At 37.7% G+C, this 25,414-nt stretch overlaps 1 protein-coding gene across 1 annotated transcript in view; it reads right to left on the bottom strand.

Annotated features, from left to right (window-relative positions):
* The window catches only part of snRNP-U1-70K (small ribonucleoprotein particle U1 subunit 70K), an 85,880-nt gene extending 62,150 nt beyond the window's left edge, over positions 1 to 23,730 (bottom strand). The window contains exons 1-2 of the mRNA XM_083126542.1: positions 23,381 to 23,730; positions 10,275 to 10,392 (exon numbers count right to left, since the gene is read on the bottom strand). Coding sequence (XP_082982668.1) covers positions 10,275 to 10,392; positions 23,381 to 23,524 — 262 coding nt within the window. The 5' untranslated portion in view covers positions 23,525 to 23,730. The remainder of the gene's footprint in view (positions 1 to 10,274; positions 10,393 to 23,380) is intronic.
* Positions 23,731 to 25,414: the final 1,684 nt, after the last annotated feature.

The raw sequence follows: 25,414 nt of genomic DNA, 5'->3' as shown, positions 1-25,414 counted from the left end.
CTTCCTATCGCTTTCGGTATTCCGAAAACTCATAAGGAAGGGATCCCGATGAGACTGATTATACCCATGTATTCTCACCCAGGGTATAAACTGGCGAAAACATTAGTAGAGAGGTTAAGGGAGGTTGGGAGGAAGACCGAATACAGTGTTGAGAATTCTTGGGAAGTGAAGTAGGGATTGGAGGGGATAAACCTTAACGAGGAGGATGAAATTCGTGGCTTTCATGTCATTAATTTGTATCCTAGCGTCCCTCGAGATAAAGCCGTGGATTGTCTTCAGAGGTGGGTAATGGATAAGGGAACTGATGTTGTGACAGCCTGGGAGTTCGTTCGGTGGTTCCATTTAGTATCAGGATATAATTATTTCTGTTTCAATGGGAAAATTTATAGACAGAACGAAGGACTTGCTATGGGCAACCCTGTTTCGGGAATAGTTTCCAGCATATTCCTCCATTATATTGAGAAGGATTCACTGAGTGAGGTTAACAATGATATTAAATATTTTTGTAGATATGTTGATGACATCTTGGTTATCGGGAAAAAAGAAATATTAGATCGTATTTTCGAAATCGTGGGAGAACAAGACGATAGAATAAAATTCACTTGTGAGATAGAAAACGAAGGAGTAATTAACTATTTGCACATGAGGATTGAACGGGTTAATGGCAGGTTTCGGACCGCGGTTTACCACAAGAAGTTGGAAGGGGACAGATATATCCACCAAGATTCTGAACACGCAAACAGAATTAAGAATAATCTATACATGACCTTCTACATTCGGGCCGGGAGGCTTTGTAATTGTAGGGAGGAAAGAGAGAAAGAAGAAAATTGGATAATGAAGGTGAGGTTAAGAAATGGTTATAAAGTAGAGGAAATGAGGAGAATAGAGAGGGGGGCACTTAAAGTCTTGAATAAAGAAGGTGGAAAGAATGGGATAAGGAAGAATAACGAGGTAGGGGAAATAGAATACAAATACGTCGATATCCCATATGTAAAAGGGGTGTCCGAAAAATTTGATAAGATTCTAAAAGACTTCAGGTTAAAAGGGGGAATGAGAGCTCCCCGAAATATAGAGGAATACTTTACTGGATACAAAAAGGATGGAAAGGGGCGAAAAGAGATCAGAGATGAGAAGGGCATGTATAAGATAACTTGCTCTTGTAATAAAGCATATATTGGACAAACAGGAAGAAGCATGGGAACTCGCTGGGATGAGCATGACAAGGATATTAGGGAACAATCTCCGAAGACCGGGCTTTCTGAACATGTTTTAGAATTAAATCATAAGGTTAGAAAAAGAGAAGTGGTAAAAAGAGTTCATAAACAACCTGATATGAACGTTCACGAGGCTGCAAATATTTGTGTTGATAAGGGGAAAAAACTAAATAGGGATGATGGTAACTTGAATGAGGCCTGGATCAACATGTTTAAACGGTGGGGAAAAAGTAGTGAAGAGTCTGTTAAATTCCATGTCACGCCAGAAGTGACCCACGCTGCTTCGGAATCTGTGGAGTTCTCATTGGAGGGGATGTAGCATTCGTATGCTACAGTAGTCATTTTGTATGGTAATATGGTTACACACCGTTCTTTTAGAATTATCTCTTAGCCTACATGGCATTTTTAACTTCATGTAATTTTAAATTCCATATCCCAATACCCTCTCTTACCTAATCCTGCATTTTATTTTTACATATATGACGAAGTATTTTATATACTAAATAAAAATACCTGAAGAAGCGATGCGTAGTTTCGCGAAACGTCGTCTGCAAGGAGTTTTACGACTATTATACTCACTCACGTAAGTTTTTTATACTTTTTATACTGTGACTGCAAAAGCTACTAGATAGAATAAGGAAGGAGGAAGAAATTCCATCACAATGGGAGGAAGGTATCATATATCCCATATATAAGAAAGGAGACCGTCTACAAACAGTAAACTATACAGGTATTAGGAAACTTAACACTGGATAATTTTTTTTCTAATACACTGTTCCGAAAGCTTTCCCCATATGTAAATAAAATAATAGGTGACTACCAACGTGGCTATAGAGGGGGAAAATCAACCTCAAATCACATACATACAATGAGACAAATATGTGCAAAGACAAAGGAATTTGGAATAATCACATATCACCTTTACATAAACTTTAAATCTGCATATGATATCATGAAAAGGAGAGAGAGAATCAAAACCATGAGGGAATTTGACATCCCACAGAAGATAAACTTAGTAGAAGAGACCCTTAAAAAAAAAAGTACGCTGTAGAGTACAAAGAAGAAACAAGCTGACAGAAGAATTTGAAACCAAACAAGGATTGCGTCAAGGGGATGTCTTGTCATGAAAGCTATTCAATGTTGCATTAGAAAGGGCTGTCCCGGAAGCAGGCATAGAAACTAGTGGAACCATAATAAACAAATCAGTGCAAATTATGGCATATTCAGATGATATAGTAATAATATCCAGAACAACAAGAGCATTACGTGAAGCTGTAGCTAACCTTCTCACTGCAGCAGAAAAAAATAGGGCTCACAGTAAATGCAGCTAAAACAAAATATATGGAAATAAGTAAAGGAGCTACTAATACCGCAACTTTTGACATTAACAGGTTCTCTTTTGCAGGGTTTGCCCGGGTGGGCCGAGCCCAGTTTTCTCCAAGTGGGTTTTTTCCAGAAAAAAACACCTTGAAAAACCTACCCAAAACTCACAAAAAATGAGTTTTTTTTTTCAGAAAATGTTGTAAATTATTGCTTTACATAATTGTAAGGTTCTAGAATTTTCAACATATTGAGAAAGCTTAAAACAAAAATACGTTACAGTATTCAAATTGGTCTACTTACGCAAGTGAGTATGTATTCTTATGTGAACGACGTTTCGGAAGCTTTACTGCTTCCTTCCTCAAGTTGTCGTTTTCGGCTCGGAATATCAAGCCACGTCAGAGAAGTGTCATGTAAGGATACTGGGTGAAAGGTTTGGGTTAAAAACACTTCATAGTGCTTGACCTATACAGAATTAAAACCACCTTTGCTAAAAAACCCTTAAAACTCACAATAAAACATGTTAAAACCACCGCTACGGTAAACTGGAGTGGCCGTTGAAAGCCCCAACTCCCTGTCAAGGTGAAGCGTGCGGGCAGATGGCGCCGCGCAGCGGAGTGGTACTTCCCATACCACGAGAGATCCCTCCCCCCCTCTTTTTCTTCCCCTCGTCACCAATCCAAGGAGAATTCCCGTTCCACCTCGGCTGCTTTCCTTACCTCCGATGTGACATGGAAGCCTATCGGGGCCCTTTTATTATTCAAATTGTCCCACTTTTTAAAAAAAGCTAATCCATACGTCATCTAAATTGCCCTCGTCCCGGTTCAGTTTATTTCTGTGTCCCGCGCATATGAATGCCGTTTCGTATACGTTCCTATCCAATTTACTATTACTTCTTTTGATAACCTCTCTTTTTATTATTCTATGTCCACTGTTTATTATATGCTCTGCAAGCCCCGTTTTCGGATCCCTTTCTTTGATGTTCTTATCATGTTCGCCCCATCTAATACGCATGTTTCGGCCGATTTCTCCAATATATTCCATCCCGCAATTGCATTCAATCCTATACACCCCTTGTTTTGTTCATCGGGGTTATCTCGAATTTTTACCCCCCTCTTATAATCCGTGAAATGCTTTTCAATATTTCTAGGTGCTCTCGTCCCGCATTTCACACCATACTTTTTCACTGTTTTTTCAATTTTCTCCGTGAGCCCTTTACAGTACGGTATCCCAACATAATTAACTTTACTATCCAACCCTCCCTCCTCACCTTCCTCCTTATCTAGCCTGCTATCAGAATCGGGGTTCCCCTTCGAAATATTCTTCCTTGCTCTCCTAGCTAACACGTTCATTTCATATTCGGAAAATCCATTCTTCACAACGTTGTGAAAAAATGGGCCGAAGATAATAATGTGTATCTCATTCGATCTGACAAAGAAAATAAGATGGTAGTAATAGAAAAAGGCGTATATCAAAGTAAGTTAGAAGAATGTTTTCTAAATAATGATTTTGAAATGGTTAATGGGAACCCAAATAATAAAATTAGAAATGAGATTAGACGTGGGATAGAAACCAGCATAACCTTAGGCAGCAGGGAAAAGAAGAAGCTCATTAAAGAAGTGAAGGAGGGGAATATCCCCACAGCATTCGGCATTCCAAAAATGCACAAGGCACTGATCCCACTTAGACCAATAATCCCCACCTATGAACACCCAGGGTATGGGTTGGCAAAGGAATTAATTAAAAGAATGAAGAAGATTAATGTTAACACCCAGTATAGCGTTAAAAACTCCTTTGAGGTAAAAAAGTCAATTGAAAATTTAGAAATCGGGAGGGATGACCAAATTAGTGGCTTTGATGTAACAAATTTGTACCCTAGTGTACCGAGAGAGAAAGCCGGTGACTGCCTTCAAAGATGGCTATTAGACCATGGCGTGGATATATTGGTAGCATGGGAATATGTCAGGTGGTTTTTTCTTGTAACCGGGTACAATTATTTCCGCGTAAACAATAAGATTTTTCGACAGAAAGAAGGGTTAGCGATGGGCAACCCGATATCGGGTTTTGCGGCAAACATTTTCTTGCATTACTTAGAAAAAGCTGTTATGGAAAGGGTGGGAGTAAACATAAAATATTACTGTAGGTATGTGGACGATATCCTTGTAGTTGGAAAAGAAAAAGATCTTAACACTGTTTTTGCGGAGTTAGGAAAACAAGAGGACAGAATAAGCTTCACTAGGGAGAATTCGGTAGAAGGTAAAATTAACTACCTGGACCTAAGGATTACCAAAATTGAAAAGGGGATAAGGACAGGGGTGTTTCATAAACCCCTGGCAGGCAATCTTTATATTAATAAGGCATCGGAACATTCAAGTAGGGTCAAATCGAATGTTTATTTAAACTTTTTCATAAGGGCTGAGAGGTTATGCAATAATGCCGTAGAAAAATAAAAGGAAATATCATGGATAATAGAGGTAGGAATGAAGAATGGATTTTCCGAATATGAAATGAACGTGTTAGCTAGGAGAGCAAGGAAGAATATTTCGAAGGGGAACCCCGATTCTGATAGCAGGTTAGAAAAGGAGGAAGGTGAGGAGGGAGGGTTGGATAGTAAAGTTAATTATGTTGGGATACCGTACTGTAAAGGGCTCACGGAGAAAATTGAAAAAACAGTGAAAAAGTATGGTGTGAAATGCGGGACGAGAGCACCTAGAAATATTGAAAAGCATTTCACGGATTATAAGAGGGGGGTAAAAATTCGAGATAACCCCGATGAACAAAACAAGGGGTGTATAGGATTGAATGCAATTGCGGGATGGAATATATTGGAGAAACCGGCCGAAACATGCGTATTAGATGGGGCAAACACCTAGTGGTTGCAGGACCTTGTAGTTGGTGGTGGGGCTTGCGTGCTCTGATGATTCACTAGGCTATACCGGCGGTAGCATAGCTACTGGCAGGGTCTCCCATGCTGGGCAGGCTAGTGAAGAGGAGCCAGACTAAGAAGCAACCTATCGGTCAACGGCTCCAAAGGCGGAAGAAGATGGACGATCATCTCAACGGCGGAGGAGGCGGATGAACCAAGAGGAGTAAGGAGTAAGGAATCCTTCGGTACGGCGCAAACGGCGGAAGAGGCAACCCATTCTCTTGGGAGTAATGAAGAGAAAACCACTGCCTTGTGGTGAAGAGGGATCTTCAAAGGTTAAGGGAGAAAACCCCTACAGAAAATCGTCCTGCTTGGAGGTCTAGGTAGCAGCCCTACCACCAAGATCGGGTGCTGTGGGTTAATAACCCGCACACCTTAAACTCCACTATTAAAGAAACATCCACGAAGAATAGCCGGACTGACTCTAAGATGACGACTTTTGGCATGAAAGGGAAAACGAGAATTGGGTGTTGGAATGTGAGAACTTTTAAGAGAGAGTGGTAGACTTCAGCAAGCAGTAGCCCAAATGCAGGCCTACAGGTTGGACATATTGGGGATCAGTGAGACAAGATGGAAAGGATTTGGAGAGATGAGAACTAAAGATGGATTTACATTCCTATATTCAGGAAGAGAAGAGGAGGAACAACATCGGGATGGTGTAGGTATTCTCTTGAGTAAGATAGCAAAGAAAAGTTTATTGGAATGGAACCCTGTTTCTGAAAGAATTATAACTGCGAAGTTCAAAGCAAAGGTGAGAAACATTAAAATAGTACAATGCTATGCCCCAACAGAAGTTTCAGACATAACAGAAAAAAATGGAATTTTATTCAAAATTGCACCAAGTACTAGTACATAATAAGAAAGACATATGCATCTTGATGGGAGATATAAATGCAAAAATTGGATCAGATAATGAAGGAATAGAGCATATTATGGGTAGACATGGACTGGGGGAAATGAATGAAAATGGCCAGTTATTTGTTGATCTTTGTGCAGAAAATGACCTGATCATAGGTGGAACTGTTTTTCCCCACAAAGATATCCATAAAGTGACATGGGTATCACCTGATCATGTGACAGAAAATCAAATTGACCATGTTTGCATTACCCGTAAATGGAGAAGATCCCTTCTAGATGTAAGAAATAAAAGAGGAGCCGATATTGGTAGTGATCACCACTTGGTAATTGCAGTCTTTAAACTTCGTATAATGGCAGCATGTAAAAAGTTTTCAAAAATGGGAAAGAAATTTGATTTGAAAAAGTTAAATGATAAAGATACAAGAAATAGATTTGTATTGGAACTTAGGAACAGGTTTGAAGGTTTACAAATGGAGCAAGATGAAGATATAGAAGAAAGAGAAGAGGATACAATAGAGAGAAAGTGGAAGAAGACCAAGACAAATTTGATAGAAATAAGTGAAAACATTTTAGGATATAGGGAAAGTAATCAGAAAGACTGGATGTCAACGAACACATGGGATAAAATTAAAACTAGAAAAATGAAGAAGGAAGAATTAAACACTGCAAAAACAAGAACCCAAAAGAGTTCGCTACAAAGACAATATAAAGATCTTGATAGAAAAGTGAAAAAGAGTGCTCGAAATGATAAACGCAATTGGATAGAACAGCAAGCAAGAGTAGCAGAGGAAGCAGCAAGTAAGGGTGACTTAAAACAACTTTATCAAACAACACGCTTACTATCAAAGCGACAATTTAAGAAAAATATACCAGTCAAGGATAAGAATGGCAGGTTGTTAACGGATAAACAAGAACAAATGAAGAGATGGAAAGAACACTTTGAAGAGGTATTAAATAGGAACATCAGAGAAAATGACAGAACGAGAGAAATAGAGAGTGAGGCTGAAGAAACTGAAGAAAATGAAGAGCGTACAGAGATGAGAATTTCAGACCTTCCTCCTTCAATTCAGGAAATCAAACTAGCACTTAAGCAACAAAAGAATGGGAAAGCAGCTGGAATAGACCAAATTCCACCAGAGATTTTGAAGGTAAATGTGAACTTGATGGCGGAAATATTATATGAAGTGTTCGCGGCAGTTTGGGAAAAAGAGAAAATGCCAGAAGATTGGAAAAGGGGTCCTATAACAAAAATTCCAAAAAAAGGCGATATGACAAATTGTAATAACTGGAGAGGAATCACGCTGTTATCGGTCCAAAGTAAAATACTAACTAGGGTTATATTAAATCGCATTCAAGATAAAGTAGAAGCCAAGATTAGGAGAGAGAAAGCAGGATTTCGTTCTAGTAGATCCTGCACAGATGAAATCTGTACATTAAGGATTATCATTGAACAATGCATAGAATGGAATACTAGATTGTATACCATCTTTGTAGATTTTGAGAAAGCCTTTGATTCTATAACAAGGGAAAAAATGTGGCAAATATTACAGAAGTTTGGAATACCACTTAAGAAAATAAGGATAATTCAGGAGTCATATCGACAATACAAGAGTCAAGTTATTCATGAAGGAGATGTTACAGAACCCTTTGAAACAGAATCTGGAGTGAGGCAGGGATGTATTCTGTCGCCTCTTATTTTTCTTCTCGTAATAGATACAGTAATGAGGGAAACCGTAAAGGGAAAAAGAAGAGGAATGCAATGGGGCCTTATGGATAGATTAGAAGATTTAGATTTTGCCGATGATGTGTGTGTGTTGTCAGAATCTTATAGAGATGCAAAAACTAAATTGGAAGATCTGGTTGTAGAAGCTAAAAAATTCGGACTGACATTAAATAAATCAAAGACTAAAACAATGCGAATAAATGCAAGAATTCAAGATTATATTCAATTAGAAAATGAAATATTAGAAGATGTAGATAATTTTACCTACTTAAGAAGTGTAGTTGCAACAAATGGAGGAGGAGAATATGATGTAAAACAACGCATCAAGAAAGCAAATGGGGCCTTTGTACAACTCTACCCAATATGGAAAAGTAGGATTATAACTACAGAAACAAAGTTAAAGATTTTTAGAAGCAATGTTAAATCAGTATTGCTGTATGGAGCAGAATCCTGGAAAGTCACAACTGAAATCACAAATAGATTACAAGTTTTCATTAACAGATGTCTCAGGAGAATATTAAATGTACATTGGCCAGAAGTAATCACAAATCAAGAACTTTGGATACGAGCATCAGAAGACCAGATTAAAAACCAAATTAAAAGAAGAAAATGGAACTGGATAGGACACACACTAAGGAAAGCAGACAACACAATTGAAAAGCAAGCACTTTACTGGAACCCTCAAGGTGCTAGAAAAAGGGGAAGACCCAAAAGCTCATGGAGACGTACTGTTGAAGAAGACGGAAAACAACAGGGGAAAAGTTGGAAAGAAATGAAGATCGCATGCAACAGAGTGAGATGGAGACATTTCGAGGATGCCCTATGTTCCAATAGGAACGGAAGGAATTAAGTCAAGAACATGATAAGAACATCAAAGAAAGGGATCCGAAAACGGGGCTTGCAGAGCATATAATAAACAGTGGACATAGAATAATAAAAAGAGAGGTTATCAAAAGAAGTAATAGTAAATTGGATAGGAACGTATACGAAACGGCATTCATATGCGCGGGACACAGAAATAAACTGAACCGGGACGAGGGCAATTTAGATGACGTATGGATTAGCTTTTTTAAAAAAGTGGGACAATTTGAATAATAAAAGGGCCCCGATAGGCTTCCATGTCACATCGGAGGTAAGGAAAGCAGCCGAGATGGAACGGGAATTCTCCTTGGATTGGTGACGAGGGGAAGAAAAAGAGGGGGGAGGGATCTCTCGTGGTATGGGAAGTACCACTCCGCTGCGCGGCGCCATCTGCCCGCACGCTTCACCTTGACAGGGAGTTGGGGCTCTCAACGGCCACTCCAGTTTACCGTAGCGGTGGTTTTAACATGTTTTATTGTGAGTTTTAAGGGTTTTTCAGCAAAGGTGGTTTTAATTCTGTATAGGTCAAGCACTATGAAGTGTTTTTAACCCAAACCTTTCACCCAGTATCCTTACATGACACTTCTCTGACGTGGCTTGATATTCCGAGCCGAAAACGACAACTTGAGGAAGGAAGCAGTAAAGCTTCCGAAACGTCGTTCACATAAGAATACATACTCACTTGCGTAAGTAGACCAATTTGAATACTCTAACGTATTTTGTTTATTGTTAGTGAGTAACACGCACGTAACCAATATGCTATTGAGAAAGCTTGTAAAATAAAAGCTTAGCCAAGCTTATAATACTCAAAATAATTAATGTGGTACAAGTAACAGTGGGTTTTTTCAGGATTACATGGGAGGATGTTTGCTCGAGACTTTGGGGACAGCTAGGGGGATGCTTCTATTGTTAATGTTAGTGTTGGTCACAAGACGAGACATTTTCAGTCTCGTCTCATAAAAGTAGATAGGACAAGTGAATGTTTTCGAAATGAGATGGGACAGAAGAAAAAGTTCGTTTCGTATCGTGGCAGGTTGGGTGATACTTAGATTGTGATTGTTGGTGGTACGTGCCTGGTGATGTGACGAGTTAGTATGACTCAATAACTAGCCTTTGTTTTTATACTGGAATTATACATGTATTGGTAACGGCTCAGCTCTAGTTCAACCACCACGTAAGACAGAATTTCCAACAATGAATAAATTTGCACATTCTCCTATTCATATGGAATAACTATGCTCTTCAAATCTGGACACCACATTGCAATGAACAAAAGATGTACCATGTAACTATTTTTCAATACATATTAGTTGCTCCAGAAACAATCCACAACACACTACTAATTTAGCAACTACAAATCAGTAAAACTTACACAGGGCTATTTCCTGTTCTAGTTTGTAGGCAACTTGTTCAGCTCTTTCTCTGCGTCGGCGTTCTAACCTCTCCTCACGAGTTTCAACTCTAGTTGGTGGTGGAGTTTCCTTTGGATCCTGCAAGAAATGTCACAGAAACATTAATTAGTTTGAGAGCATGGTAGAAATGCACTACAGAAAATATTAATAGTGTAATTAGTAAACTTGAATGTTCAAACAGCATTGATCAACTCTTGAGAGAACTCACCCTACACAATGACCAGCAGATGATTACCATTCAGATAGGTAATCACCAGATGTATTTTTTTTTAAAAAAAAAATTAAGGTATGGCTCACCTTTGACATGGGACAAATGGGTATGAGCACTCCAATCAAAAAATAGATTATTTTCTAATTTCATTTGAAGTTTGCAATATGGCTAGTAGTAACTACTAGCCTATTAGAAATCCTGTGATTATGAACGGTCCGTATTCTAAATTTGGGTACGAAAGGAACATGCACATTAAAACTTAAAATTCATATTTATGTTTCAAGAAATGATAAGCAAAGTCTGTAATTCACTTGTCTCATGTTGGTACATCCATAACATCGTTTTCCTTTTACCTGCAGGGAATTTAAATATGAGCAAGAAATGGAGATGATGCAAACAGCACGTAGGATCAGAGTGCGGAAAGAACTGAAAATGCGCAAAAAAGTACACAGGAGGCAAGAACTGGAAAGAGAAGCTCAAGAACTTTCAGAGGTACAGTAACTATCAAAACAACATCACAAGTCATTTTGAAGGAGGTTTTAATTATTTTTAATGGAAATTGTACTCAATTAAGAACAAACATACAACAGTAAAAAAAAAATATATACTTAATTAGCCATATAAAAGTTAAATGGTATCAGAATATATTTATATCCAATGTTCCAAAATATTTAAAACAGAACTCTCTACATAAAATAGTGAATTCCTAGGTTGGTCAGTAAATTTACTCAATGCATATTTTTACACAATTTACACTGGATTTAGATCTGACAAATCAGATATTGCACATTTTTTAAAATTCTATTTACTATGTGCACTATTTATCTACCTTTTAAAAACATTGAAAATTTACCATCATTTACAGGTGGAATGTAGATTATGAATTTAGAGTTTAAATTGTTTACAGCATTTTTCCATCAGCACTTACACAGTTATCGCTTGTTTAGAACTATTGACAAACTATTTTGTGATGTAACCTAAATCGAAAAGCAATAAAAGTACCAGGTTGTAGAATTTCTGCTTATGTTTATTGGATACCCTGTTCCACGTGCGAGTCAACAATTGGGAAGATATGGGCCATGGTGAATTTAAGATTTTGTTTTGGGTGTCAAAGATGTTTTGAATAGTTGCACCTTACGTATGCTGTAAAGTAAATGACCAGCAGATCCATTAAGGTTGCTACAAGAGGGATTTAGAAAAATACTTAAGCTCATATTATTTCTGACAAAAGTCCTGGTCACAACACCCATGTGCTATTCATATCTTCCGTGGAGATCAACAGAAGCTATAACTTTTAAATGCCTGCATACAGTTTGATTTATCAAAATATTTATATTCTGTGCTGACTGTTACAATTTGTGTGTAGAAGTAGTTGCTTTTTCAAGTATTCATTTGTTTCTTTGTTGTTTAAAGATTACCAATTGCAGGTCTTCTGAGGCCGCATTACCAAGCGTATAAAGGGTTGATGAATTACAAATTTTTGGATCATCAATTAATAAAATGGTTTGTATATTATTCATGATTGATTTTATTATCTTACAAATTTGGCAGAAAATAACTAGTTTGCTCCAACATATAAAATTAGAATATCAATATGCACACTAATCACATAACTATGTATCTTTAGTCCACAAGGATAAAAAAAATATAAATAAAACTTTAATTTTCTAGCTGGAAATGTCCTGGAGGTCACATGGTCAGGATAATATGGGATATCTAGAAACAGAGTTCAATGAAATTCACCAAGGCCCATCAACACAGCGTCAGTCTAGCAGATCAAGGTAAATTTTTTAAGGAGATTAGGTTTGTGTAATAAATTGTAAACTTAAATAAATCAGTCAAGGTGGCTTTCTTTTCTTTGTTATTCATGAGGAATCTTGGTATGGATCCATGTCAGAGCAGGCAGCAAAATTCGAACAAAATTTGAATAAAATTATCAGGTGCATGTGACATGATTGAATTTGGTTATAATAGGACCTACTGGTAAAGGCACGTAGCAGCTCACCTACAGTAAATTCTACACAAGTCTGCGTAAGTGTATATTGAACATATCTCTCATATGGGGAAAAAAAAAGATGGGTGTGTCTAGTTTCACCAGGTGTTAAAATGTGCATCTACAGAATATAACTTGCGACATTCCCTGGCCTCATATTGCATATCAAGACTACATAAGTGTGCATTCCTTCTGGTGTAAGTCACAATCTCGAGCTTGAAAATTATATATTTTGTAAATACAATCAAATGAATTAACAAAAGGACCTCCATTGGCATATTGGTAATGAGGTCACCTTGTAATCAAGGTTTCTATGTTCAATCCCAGCTGGCAGCTCTTTCACTAAGCCCCGCGACAGGTTAAGTTTGCAGCAGGTTTTATGTATCAATCCACTCTAGAGCAGCACTCAGAATCCCCATGTCAGTCTCACCTTAACCGCTGAGCTGTTCATATCACAGACAGTGAGAAAATCCGCTGTATTACAGCGGAACTATTTTCTGCGCGCACGTGTGGGTCTATATATGCAAAAAGTTGCTGCAAGGTTAACCTGTCGCGGGGCTTAGTGGTTTCCATTTTAAGCTGTAGGTCTAGTACAGATTAGCTTATTTAGGGTTGGCCCAGCTAGGCCAAGCATGGTTTTTCCCACGCTAAAAAAAGTCCATTTTTTTCTAGAAAAAAATATTATTGCCTTAATGCCGTACTAAAGGGAATTTTGTGCTAATTTTTCGATAACAGATGGCACCATCATTTGCCATGGCAACCGAGGGCCATGTTGCCAGATCTCCACGTAACCAAGGTAGATACAAACAGGTTGGTCAATTAGGGTACTCTTTGATGGGATATGACGTCACATTTGTTAGCAGATTTTATTAAAAAACTAAGTAGATGTGGAGCAACGTAATTATTTATCATGAGATTTTAGTTGTATGTTCTTATTGAAAAAGAAAAACAATTTATCAGTAATGGAAGATAGTAATAGTCGTAATAGTAATATAAAATCCCTTGTATTGTATTATGTATTTCTTTTAATATTTCGAAAGGAGAAGAGAACATACAAAGATAACTGTAGGTAATTCAAATACGAAATGTACAAAGTAAGGAGAGTAATTGAAATAATTGAGAATGTTTTGCAATTACGTTTGAAGCGAATGCTGCGTTGACTAGAATTCACTTTATATGACAGTACTTGAACACATTTATATCTTTTATCGGTGACGTTACCAGATTTTCTTGATAAATTTGCAGAATTTCAGTGAACATTTTGTAAATATTTATAAATATTAGCCCCTCTATCGATCCTTTGTCCTTGAAGTGAATAAACATGGAACTCTGCACCCTTATTTTTTTACAAAGTTTTAATATCACGATTTTGAAAGAAAAATGTCAGAAGAATCCTGGATACACAATAGAAGAGATATTTGTTACTTTTATAATAGTTAAATATTACATACAGTTTTGTAATGCATCTAATTTATTTGCATGTCTTGTCACTAAACAATGTCCTGTTTCATAGTTCTTTACGGATTTGGCCTATTCTGGTTTTCAGTTCTGTAGCTGATGTAGAATCTTTGGAAGTATCAGTAACATTTTCAAGTAACAGTAACTTAAACTACTTATGTTATGAAATTAGTAATTGTAACTCTGTTATTTTTCAACCTGACTAGTAAGTTGTAGAATTACTTTACTTTTTCGCATGGAAAGAAATAATATCTTGGAACAAAATGTTCTCCTCAAAGAATGGGTAAATTGACGATTATTAAAGCCGGCCCCCGTGGCGGAGTTGTTAGCACATCGTGCTACGATGCCAGGGGTCCCAGGTTCGAATCTCGGCCTGGGCATGGATGTTTGTGAATGTAAAGGGCTCCCCTGCACTTAGCTTTATTTTACTTCGCATTTTGTGCCTCTTGGCTAATTTGCGAAGATGGGGATTGTGTTGAAATGATGAAATTTATGAATGGACATTCACAAACAACCATGCCTGAGCGGGATTCGAACCCGGGACCCTTGGTGTTGCAGCGCGATGTGCTAACCACTCAGCCACAGGGTCCGGCATTAGACAAGTTGATTTAATAATGGGACTTACAGATGTTGTGTAAATGGATTTGAAAATAATGGATCTAATTGGCACTATAATGCTTAACGATATCGTCCTGTTATTAAAGGGCTGTTTGATTCACGATATGAGCTCACTTCAGTGATCAAACTTTATAATGAATGTTAAATATGAGCCTACAACAGAAAATTGCAAAATAATTGTTAGAAATGTTTTCATAGTAGAGTGATGATTGCAACGTTATATGGAGTGAGGTTCCTCCAGGTTCGAATCCTGGTTTCATGCATGTATTTATATCATTATCTTTCTTGCCATCATACATTTTATCAAATCATTATTCATCCTCATTGTCCCAAGGACAGAAGTTGGAGGTAAAAGAACAGAAATACATTATGAAATGGAAATTCAGTTGCTACTATATTTTTATTTGAATTATTATAGTAGACCAGCCAAGCAAAAAAGCTTAAAAAAAATTTATGAGCATAGAATGTTAATAATAGGCATCCATGCTAAATCAATTGGTAATGGGTCTGACAGAAAAACTAGGGTGGATGCACCAAAAATTTCGACCTTATAGATCATTTCAAGGTCATATTCTGACCATAAAAGGTCTAATTTCAAACCCATCCAAATATGTTCATGTAATATATCAAACGAAAGGTATGGACGAGACAAACTGTGTGGTGATATTTTTAGGTCAGAATATCGACGTCAGAAGTAGTCTTGTGGGGTAACATTAATCAGGCTAAATGTGTATACACGGGAGTCCTACATAGTGGACTAAAAAAAAAAAAAGCATTTTTAAAACATTTAACTGTATGGAATGATAATATCAGGTATCCATGCAAAATCAATCAGTCATAGGTCTGAGAGAAAACCTAGTCAAGCTTCATACTCACTGGTATTCAAAGTAAACTATTTAGTACAAACGGCTTTTGAAATTCAATATGATATTGAACCAAATATACGTAGCATAATCAGGACAAATTATGATTTCTTTGAAGCTCTGTGTCATCCACAATTAAATTATTGCACTTGTACTTGCAAGTATGGGAACTAGTATCTTCATTACAGGGTGGCTACTCTAGGACCATGATAAAATTCAAGTATAATTCCCGGTTTTCAAGGCAAATTTTCAAAAAATTCAAGGCCACAAGCAGATGTTTTCTCTATTTCAAGGTTGCGTATTACTACCTCTTAACAGACACACACATGCACCAGAGGCGCAACCACAAACTTTTGTCTGGGGGGGCAAGTACCAGGATAAACGTGCCAATAATAATGACATCATTATGTCTATTATTATTATTAGTAGTAGAAGTAGTAGTAGTAGTAGTGGTAGTGTCAAAGACGTTATCATCCTCATAAATTACACAAAAAGGGGGTAGAAGTCAGTGTTAAAGCATTTGTGTTGGAACAAACGAGTGTTAACATTCCTTTTTTTTAAAAAAAAAAAAGTTCAGAGAAAACAAATACACAACCTGTATTTTTGAATGGCAAAAAATGCATTCCGAATATTATTATTTTGTACAGATAACATGTATCTAACTTTTATGTAGGCTACAACATATGTTTACACATATTCAAAATGGAGAGATGTAAAATAAGAAAATACATGCCAACACTAAATTGTGTACGTATTCAAAGTTTCAAAACGGGTGGTCCAAAGGTCAAAGAACGGTCACATATCGTGAGAAATACACATCGAATCGGTAAAAGAAAAAATACATGTTTCGTAAGTGAAAGAAAGCTATTCAATAAAATCACAATAAAATCCCTGGGGGTGGGGCAGGGGACAACTGTGAAATTTTAAATGGAAACTCCTCCCCTTTTGTATTATAGAATCTGAAAGAGGACTTCATTCCGAGTCCAACGAGCTATCAACCATCCTCCTAGCTCAATTAGGAACGGAGATAAGGTGATTTTAAATTTTCGCCCAAAAAAAACAACAAAAAAAAACAACAAAGGGACGCTCTGCCCCTAATTGAGCTAGAGTGAAAGCGATTGCACATTCAGAATCTGCACGTCAAGATCTTTCAATAGAGTATATGGAAGGGGGGTCACCACAAGATGATGGACATCAGACTGATTTCAAATGCCTTGCAATAGCTTAAAATTATACTCTTCATTGACTAGGCTACTTTCTTGTACTTGTAGATTAAGAAACATAAATCTCATTGAAACAAAGTGCATAGTTTAGGAAGAATGGGAATACGTCACCAATTGTGTGACCAATATAGTTACATTTGAGTGAAATTTTTCAAATCATTTGAAGATAATGGATGACAAATGGATTCTTCATATTCTGAGGCAACTCCAAATTCTGATGGCAGTTTCAAATCTCTCCCTAAACTACATTCTGGAGATTAAGAAAATAAGACTTTCAACAATTTTAGGGATCACTTAACATTAGAACCGTGGCTGGGTCATTTTTTACCCATTTGGATCTTATCGTTTTAACAACTTTCACATTTTTTTATTAATCGGATTAAATTTTCATGACTTTTTACTCAATCCTGTGAAAAAAAAAAACATTTGTAGAAAATACTTTATTTTGTGAAATATGAAACTATTATACTGGAACCGCGACATGGGTCAAAATTGACCCACCTCTCTATATAGTGAAATTTTGTTAGATTATTGCAACACTGCTTGGTATAGTTTTGTTTCTACGTCGCAAGCCTCCCTGGTGATAATGGACTCACCATTCCAGCTCATGTTCAAGGACAGCTTCTCAGCCATGTTGTCAGGCTTTCCCAGGCATAATTTATGTACGCAGTGCAGTTGGAGCCAGGAGGCTAGAGCTTGATGCTCTGTGGTCAGATAAATGGGGACTGCCATTTTGCAAGCTTGTGATTCCTCGGGACAGATTCTGAGACATTATGAGGTTTCTGAGGTTCGATCTAAAATCAACCAAATCAGAAAGACTGAAAACTGACAAGCTTGCTCTCATGTCCGAAGTATGGAATGACTTCATTTCAAACAGTCAGATTTGCTATAAACCAGGGCCATACATCTCTGTAGATGAACAGCTGTTCCCATCAAAGTGGTGCAAATTTACTCAGTTCATGGCATCAAAACCAGACAAATTTGGAAGCGGCTCCGGCGCCCACCCAGCGTCGAATAACATGGGTACCTGGGGGAAACCCTGGGGGGTAAAGGCGGTCAGGGGCGTGATGCTGATCACATCACCCCCACTCACGACCGGATCAAGAAAGTGTGGGGCGTTACCCCCACACCCCCTATACACCTTCATGGCGTGGTGCTATGCACAGGGGAGCACTTTACTTTTTTTTTTTTTTTATATGGACAAAGGTTTTGGATGGCAATTGACAAAGACTCAAAGTACATTCCAAATGCATCCCCATATTTAGGAAGGGATGAACTCCGTGCAAATGACGAATGCCTTGCCGATCGTATGGTCAAACAGCTTGTCGAGCCCTTCACGAAGAAAGGAATTAACGTCACCTGTGATAATCATTTCACCTCACTGTCTCTGGCTAATACTCTGAAACGCAAATCTATAAGTATTGTTAGAACTATGAACAAAGCCAGGCGTGAAGTTCCAGTTGCTGCAAAGGAGTCTTGCGAGGACTTGTACACTAGAGGTGCACTGAAGAACAACGATATCACTCTTACCATGTACCAATGTAAACCATGAAGAAATGTCTTGATTTTGAGCAGCCTGCATCCAGATGTGGTGATAGGTACAAATGAGAGGAAGAAGCCCGAGACAGTGCTGTTCTACAACAGAACAAAGTTTGGTGTTGACGTTGTCGACCAAATGGCAAGAAAGTACTCTGTCAAAGCTCCATCCCAACGTTAGCCAGTGCATACATTTTACAACCTGCTTGACCATGCAGCCATAAATTCATGGATTCTGTATAAGTCTGTGACAAAGAGCACAATTACAAGACAAAACTTTATTTTGAAGCTTGGAGAAGAGCTGTCTCAAAACTATGTCAGTCTCAGGTCAGGAGTACCACAAGCTTCAAAGCCTCCAGGTCCACATGAACAACAACATGAAGAGGGGTGCAAAAGGTGTAAATCATGACAGAGACCTGTATGCAAGCAGTGTACAAGGCAAGTTCTTCATCTCTGCTGTAATTGTGATAACTCAGACTGAACTTCCCTACCAGCACTCTCCTCTGTCATTTTTATTGTCTAATAGATTTTATGGGTAATGGTGAAATCTTTTTGTGGTCATGCCTCTGTTCAGGATCCCAATGCCCATCGGTAAAGAAACTATTGTACTCCTAATTATTTAAATGTGATGTTATTTGTGTAAATTACATATTACTGTTCCACTAGTATAACAATATCACTATATAATAATAATATCACTTATATAATACTCTCACTATAATATAGTGCTATCACTAATAATACCACTATAATAATATCACATATAACAATATTACAATAGTCTTAAATGTGTATTATTATCGGAAGAGCACTTTGTTCAATAAATATTCAGCTGCAGTACACAAGAATGTGTTGTTTTATTACATGAATGTCTCACTTCATTTTTAGACATATATTACTTGGTGTAAAATGCAAATAATTAAGAAAAATAGAATAGGTAATTTTTGACCCACTTCTGTGGTTCTAGAGAGTACCAAAAGCACCGCGGTTCTAGTGTTAAGTTATAGTATGACAATAAATTTTCAGGGCTGTTTATCCACTGTAACCCCCTCGAGATTTTCATTGAAATTTGTATTAATCGACAGATTATGATGTTTTACGTAATATAGTTCCAGCACGCAGAAAACACAAATAACTGAGATATTCGATCACAAAGTATGTCCTGCGTAAGCAAAAACCTGCCATTTCGGAGTGCTTTCATCGATTTTCATTATTAGAATCCTCTGTATGTACTCAAATAGCAAAAGAACACGTCAATAATAACTATTGGTAACAAACCTAGTATCCTAACTACATAAAATTATAGTTGCTGTTGTGGAATGTTATTTTTGGGTGCTAGATCCACTTGTGCGAACCCTTTGGGCTGTTTTTCTTCGCAATAAGCTAACAGACGTACTTAATTTCACAATACCACATTTCCGCAAGCTAAAATTAACCAGAAACATTCATAAAAAACAAAATCTTCATATACAATGCAACATTATTTCACTTTCTCTAGGGGGTACAGAGGCAAGGGTACCAAATTTTCTGGAATATAAGATCTTCTGACTAGCGATTTTGATAGCAGCCAGATATTTTGGAGGACGGATGGAGCATTACATTTTGACAAAATGAGCCCAGACAATTAAATATGGCGCTTATAATTCTACATGGAAGAAATGGTTTCGTAAATTAAAATACACAATGGAATATTTACTAGAAATGTCGGGTTTCATGGGTGAGGTGAGGATCAATCTGATCACTAGTAAAGATGATCAAAACCTGATTGATAAAATCAAAAGGTATACCATAACACATTATGCCACCCTTTGTGGTCTGTTTGTTAGTTTAGCATGCTATGATGCCAAAGATAGGTTTAAATCCTATCATGTGCTTCATATAATAAACATTAATCGTATTGGTGCGAGACAAAAAAAAGTGACACAAAATAAGCAAAAAACTGTGCATGATCTCTCTTTATGGGCACAAAAATTGTAGCCACATCACAAATTTCATTACATCTCTCCTTCCTCCTCTGCCTATTGTAAAAATAGAATCCACACTGTGCTCAGATAGCTAATTGGGACTGTGCATCTAGTTTAAAGTTGGATGCACTGAAATTGTGCCTTAGCAGGGAATTCAACCATGGAAACTGATTACAAAACAATAACGTAAAACATTTATTTTAGTAAGATGCGAGACCTTCATTATAAATTCTTTTAACTACGTTCATGGAAATGTGAAATCTTTCTGTTCAGGTAGTAATGATGTACATTTTGTTCAATAAAAAATATTAAATAAATAGTTTCTGAATATTCAGATACATTATTTACCAGGAAAATGTATTTCATTTTTTAAGCATACACGACCGATCGCAGGTTATGTAAGTTTATTTAGGCATGAAAAAACTGTTCGTGAGAAATATACAATTTCAGTGTAGGTATCATATTAATTGACAATATGGAAAACATATAATCCTCAGATATGCTTCCACCATTTGAATGTTGAATGTACTATGTAGTTATTCCATTTGAAATTAATCTTTTTATGCTATTCTCGCCACCTGGTAAATGCAGGTATGTCCTTTCTCCCTTCACTCAAATATGAAAGAATCTTCCACAGCAGAATAAACAGGGCGTACAAGCATTAGACAAGCGTAGAAAGTGTTACAATATGTACATATTGCTTTTTTCTCTTGGAAGAAAGGTTCCGGTACTCTTCAAGTTCGTTGGTTATTGTTTTCATCATAAGAACTAGTCGTGCATCCATGTATACACACGCATACATATCTTATTTCTTCAAAATAACTTTACTAGTTTTATTCTCACCTAAGAAAAGGTGCCAGTATGGTGTACTCTTGTATACCACCAGTTCATTATATCCGAGACACATTTCTTCATTTTTACACAAGAAACTACTACGGAAATGAGTTTCTCTAAGGTTTCTAACGTTCATTGAGGTATTTTCTTTTATCGTGGAATCTATTTGACCGGGAAATCATGTATTTTGTAAGAGAAATATCTCACAGCTGCACAATTGCCATTGCTTGCCTACGTGAACCAGATGCTCCATACGTTTGATGACATAACCCCCTGTCAGTGTTTCAAACCCCTTTTTTAACTGCTTGCCTAACCTAACCAAACCTTATCGGAAATGGTTCGTGGGGCTATCTGTCAGCTACCCGTGCTTAATGTGCAATTTGCACACGTGAAGAACATGATAGTAGGTATTTTTCGGTTAATAAGGTTGGAAACACTGCATACCGACAACAGCAGTCAATGTGTTCCTGCAATATTGTGCGTTAGGGAAGCGAATAAAGGAATAACAAAAACCACTCTCTATGTGAAAAATTGTGTTTGTTTTCGTGGAAAAAGCATAATGGCACCTTGAACTATGTTCCGCAATACACAATTCGTAAGTACGAACCATGAGAAACACAAAATTACCAATTTTAATGTGTCTCCGATGTAACGAACTGTTACCGAAAAAAGCACTGCACACACAGCACATACTAAAACCATATTTGGTAACATTATCGTATGGGTAAAACGGATTCCTTCAAATTTCCTTAAAATTTACAGGAGAAAGTACTTACGGAAATCATTTTCTTGAGCGTTTTGGAAGTTCCTGAATGTAGATTTGATCCATTTTAATGTGAATGCGTGTTGTTTTCTGCGAAAATCTCTGTCCGACACGCTGTTTCTGCTCATGCCATTTGCTTTTTGCATGAGAGTGCAATGTTCCGTGTGTTAAGACGATGCAACCCCGTAGCCAGTGTTTCAGCCTCGCCGTGTTTTCACTAGAACCACCTGTCGAGTTCGGAACAAGCCATTTTTCCCCAGAATGGGTGTCACTTATCGCACAACATTGTAGCAACATTGTGTTCCGACGTCACAGGAGACAGCTGTTTTTACAATTTTTCTTTGTATTTAAGCTAATGGAACCTAACCTAACAGGCCTAACCTAACCACATAGGCATTCCTAGTCTGACGTCAATATTCAAGGTTGCAAGGAAGAGAATTAACGAATTACGAAAGAAAGATGGTTCCGACCCAAATGGGTGTCACTTATCGCACAACACTGTAGCAACATTGTGTTCTGACGTCACAGGAAAGATCTTTTTCATGTTAGGCAATACAAGCTAACGCGTCTCTTAGCGAAAATAATAATTTTTCTTTGTATCTATGCTAATGGAACCTAACCCAACAGGCCTAACCTAACCACGTAGGCATTCCTCGTCTGATGTCAATATTCAAGGTTGCAAGAGAGTTGTGCGTAAAGGAAGAGCATTAACTTATTGCGAAAGAAAGATGGTTCCGAATTGCTGTGTATGGACAATGAACGTGGTAAATCGCAAGGTTATTTTACAAGTTCTACACGTAAATGCGACGTATTAGCATAATTTCAAATAGGGGCACGAAAGTAGATATTTTCCGGTGAACGAGGTTGCACCACTGCATAAATCGACAAAACACTCTCAGAACGCACCCTAAACCAGTATGCTATCACGGCCATAATGTGTTACAGATTCGAAACAACAAGTAACAGCATTCTGACGTCAGATGAGAATTACGTATGTTGTTAGGTTAGGATCATTAGGTTTCATAAATAAGATGGAGGGACAACGTTGAGATTGACCTAAGGGAAATCGGTAGGGATGGAAAAGAGTATATAGAACTTGCTCAAAATAGGGAAACTCGTAAATAGAGAAAATAAACATTATCTTAGTTAGAAATGCATTATTTCGCCTTAAGAAATGTTCCGCAACGCGTTAGCAATGTAAAGAAGTCCGAAATATATGATTCGTAGGTGTTTCACCCATACGATAATAGTACCCCATATTTTTTTTTACATTTACTGGAAAATAGATACTCCAAAAAACCGTGCAAGTCTAGCCTGTGAAATTTACATAATGCTGTTCTTACATACGAATTCAAACATACGGTATCAAACGTTTCACGAAAGAACAAGAATGAATGAGTTAATATCGTAGTCAATCAACCATATTTTCCCATATCTATCTTGTAGAAAACCACACGGAGTTATTAATAAAGTGTAGTCCCATCATTCGCAGATATACACATTAGATGGTATACACGTGCCCTTCTAAGTGAATAGCTTGATAACATTTCTATACTATTCGAAATCAGTTTTTTGCAGAATAAACTAAATTAGGAAAACTTACCTCAAACAAATGCAGAAAATCTCCTACTCCTACATAACCACGGTTCTTCTTCTCGTGCGGTAATTTATCTGCTGGAGGAAGATATGGTATGGGATCGCGAGGTGCAAAAAGTGCAAGTAAATTTGGAGGAAGAAATTGTGTCATATTAAAAATCGGTTTTCTGTACTGTCAGGTTACTTGCCAAGTTAAATAAGACTATAAAACTGACAATGTCCGTTCCGGCGATCAATACATTTCGGTACATGGAGAGCTTCTTCTCAGCTTCTGTCCGCCATCTTTGATTCTGCGCAAAAGGATGCATGCGAAAATAAGAACACTGCTTCGTGCAAAATCATCCGCCAAACTTGCTTTATATACTTCCTTCCGCCAAACTTGCTTTATATACTTCCTCCGGAAATATACTTAATTACGCCAATTATTTTTCAAATACAAAAATTAAATATTAAAACGTTTTAACTCTATACTTGTTTCTTTGCTTTAGAAAAAGAATTTAAAAAAATGTGAGCAAACTAGAGATGTGTCGTTCGTGAACGACCCGTTCGAAATGAACGAATCAGTCGCGTGAACGAAAAGATCCGGTTCAGTGTTTTCAAGCGAAGTCGTTCACGGATCCCAAGCGGGTCACTCCAAACACAAAGCCAGCCACAACCCTGCCTCCACTACTCTGGCGTTGAACATTGGTCGAAGTAGCCTTGGGCGAAATTAAAAGAAAGCAGACGGGAGCGTTTTTGGAGGGAAGTTGAAGGCCAGCAGAAGGTCGGAAAGGGGGGGGGGGTGAAAGGGAAGAGAAGCTAAATATCACAAGACCACTCTCGAGTCTGGACCTCGACCTTTAATTCCGCGCATCAACCAAACTCATTCACTGCGCAGTGCAGATCTTTCGTTCACGGATCCCAGATGTCTGGCAGACCAGTTTTCTTTCACGGCTAACTCGTTCAAAGCGACCGGGAGAAAATCTCGGGATCCGGATCCTTGGGTCTCGGCGTCGGCTCGCCCACCCTCCTTGTGGCATGCAGAAATCGGACAAAATAGCATGCAGCCAAAGGAAAGGAAGTTGACCACTAGCACGTAGTGACAGGCTGCCTGGCGTTGAGATGGTGGCGGTGCATTATGTGGAGACGCCCCGCTAGGCTAGCCTCAACTATCTCACAGATTTATTTTTGTTTCTTTGAAGTCCACTTTATGCACATTAAGACTAATCGGGATTGGACCTACAGTTAAACGTGGGATCCGAACCACTATATGCGTCCACCGGGTATCGAACCCGGGACCCCTTTATTACAAGGCGACGACGCTACCCCTGACATTTATTTATTTTATTCGTGCTGCAGATATATATGTAATATATATATTCACTTTGGAATTCTAATTTTGGAACGAAAATATTGATAGGTACATATCACAGGAATACATTAAATCTGAGCAAAATGAAGTTTTACTTAATTTACGTCAGTTTCCTGCCTGTTTAAGCAGCATTATTAACTGGACACAACATTAAAAACTGTAGTGCAAATATATATGTTGATTCTCGCTGGCTGAATAAACTATTTCAAGACAATATATGAATCTGTGTCGGGAAATGTAGTAGCGAACCGTCTATGTTGGAATAAAGCGCAAGCAAGACAAGGGAACAGGTGGGGAGGGGGGATTTGGGGAAAGGACGAGGGAGGTAGGGAAAAAAATGGAAAACAAAAAAGGGGGGACAGAGAGAGAGAGAGAAGGGGGGAAAGAGGGGGGGACGAATTTGATTGTTGTAAAATATATATTATTATTATTATTCCTGACAGGTTGAAATCGCATATCACTTTAAAATATACATTAATTACTATACATTGTGCTTATAGTATCTAAACAAAGTTTATGTAATATCTATATCAGATTATCCGTGACGGAAAAAGGCGAAAGCAGCTTTATTATATACCACACACGCAGTAGCGTGCCCAGGATTTTGAAAAAGGGGGATTACGTACACTTTTCTTGGGTAGTCGGTCCTCATTTTGCCATATTTTACTATTTTTGACGTTCTTGTTTTTA

The sequence above is a fragment of the Lepisma saccharinum genome, chromosome 8 (genome assembly GCF_977018435.1).
Source record: "Lepisma saccharinum chromosome 8, izLepSacc3.1, whole genome shotgun sequence".
In the NCBI taxonomy this organism is placed as follows: Eukaryota; Metazoa; Arthropoda; class Insecta; order Zygentoma; family Lepismatidae; genus Lepisma; species Lepisma saccharinum.
Note: the sequence above shows the minus strand (reverse complement) of the source record. Positions and strands in the feature narration are given on the sequence as shown.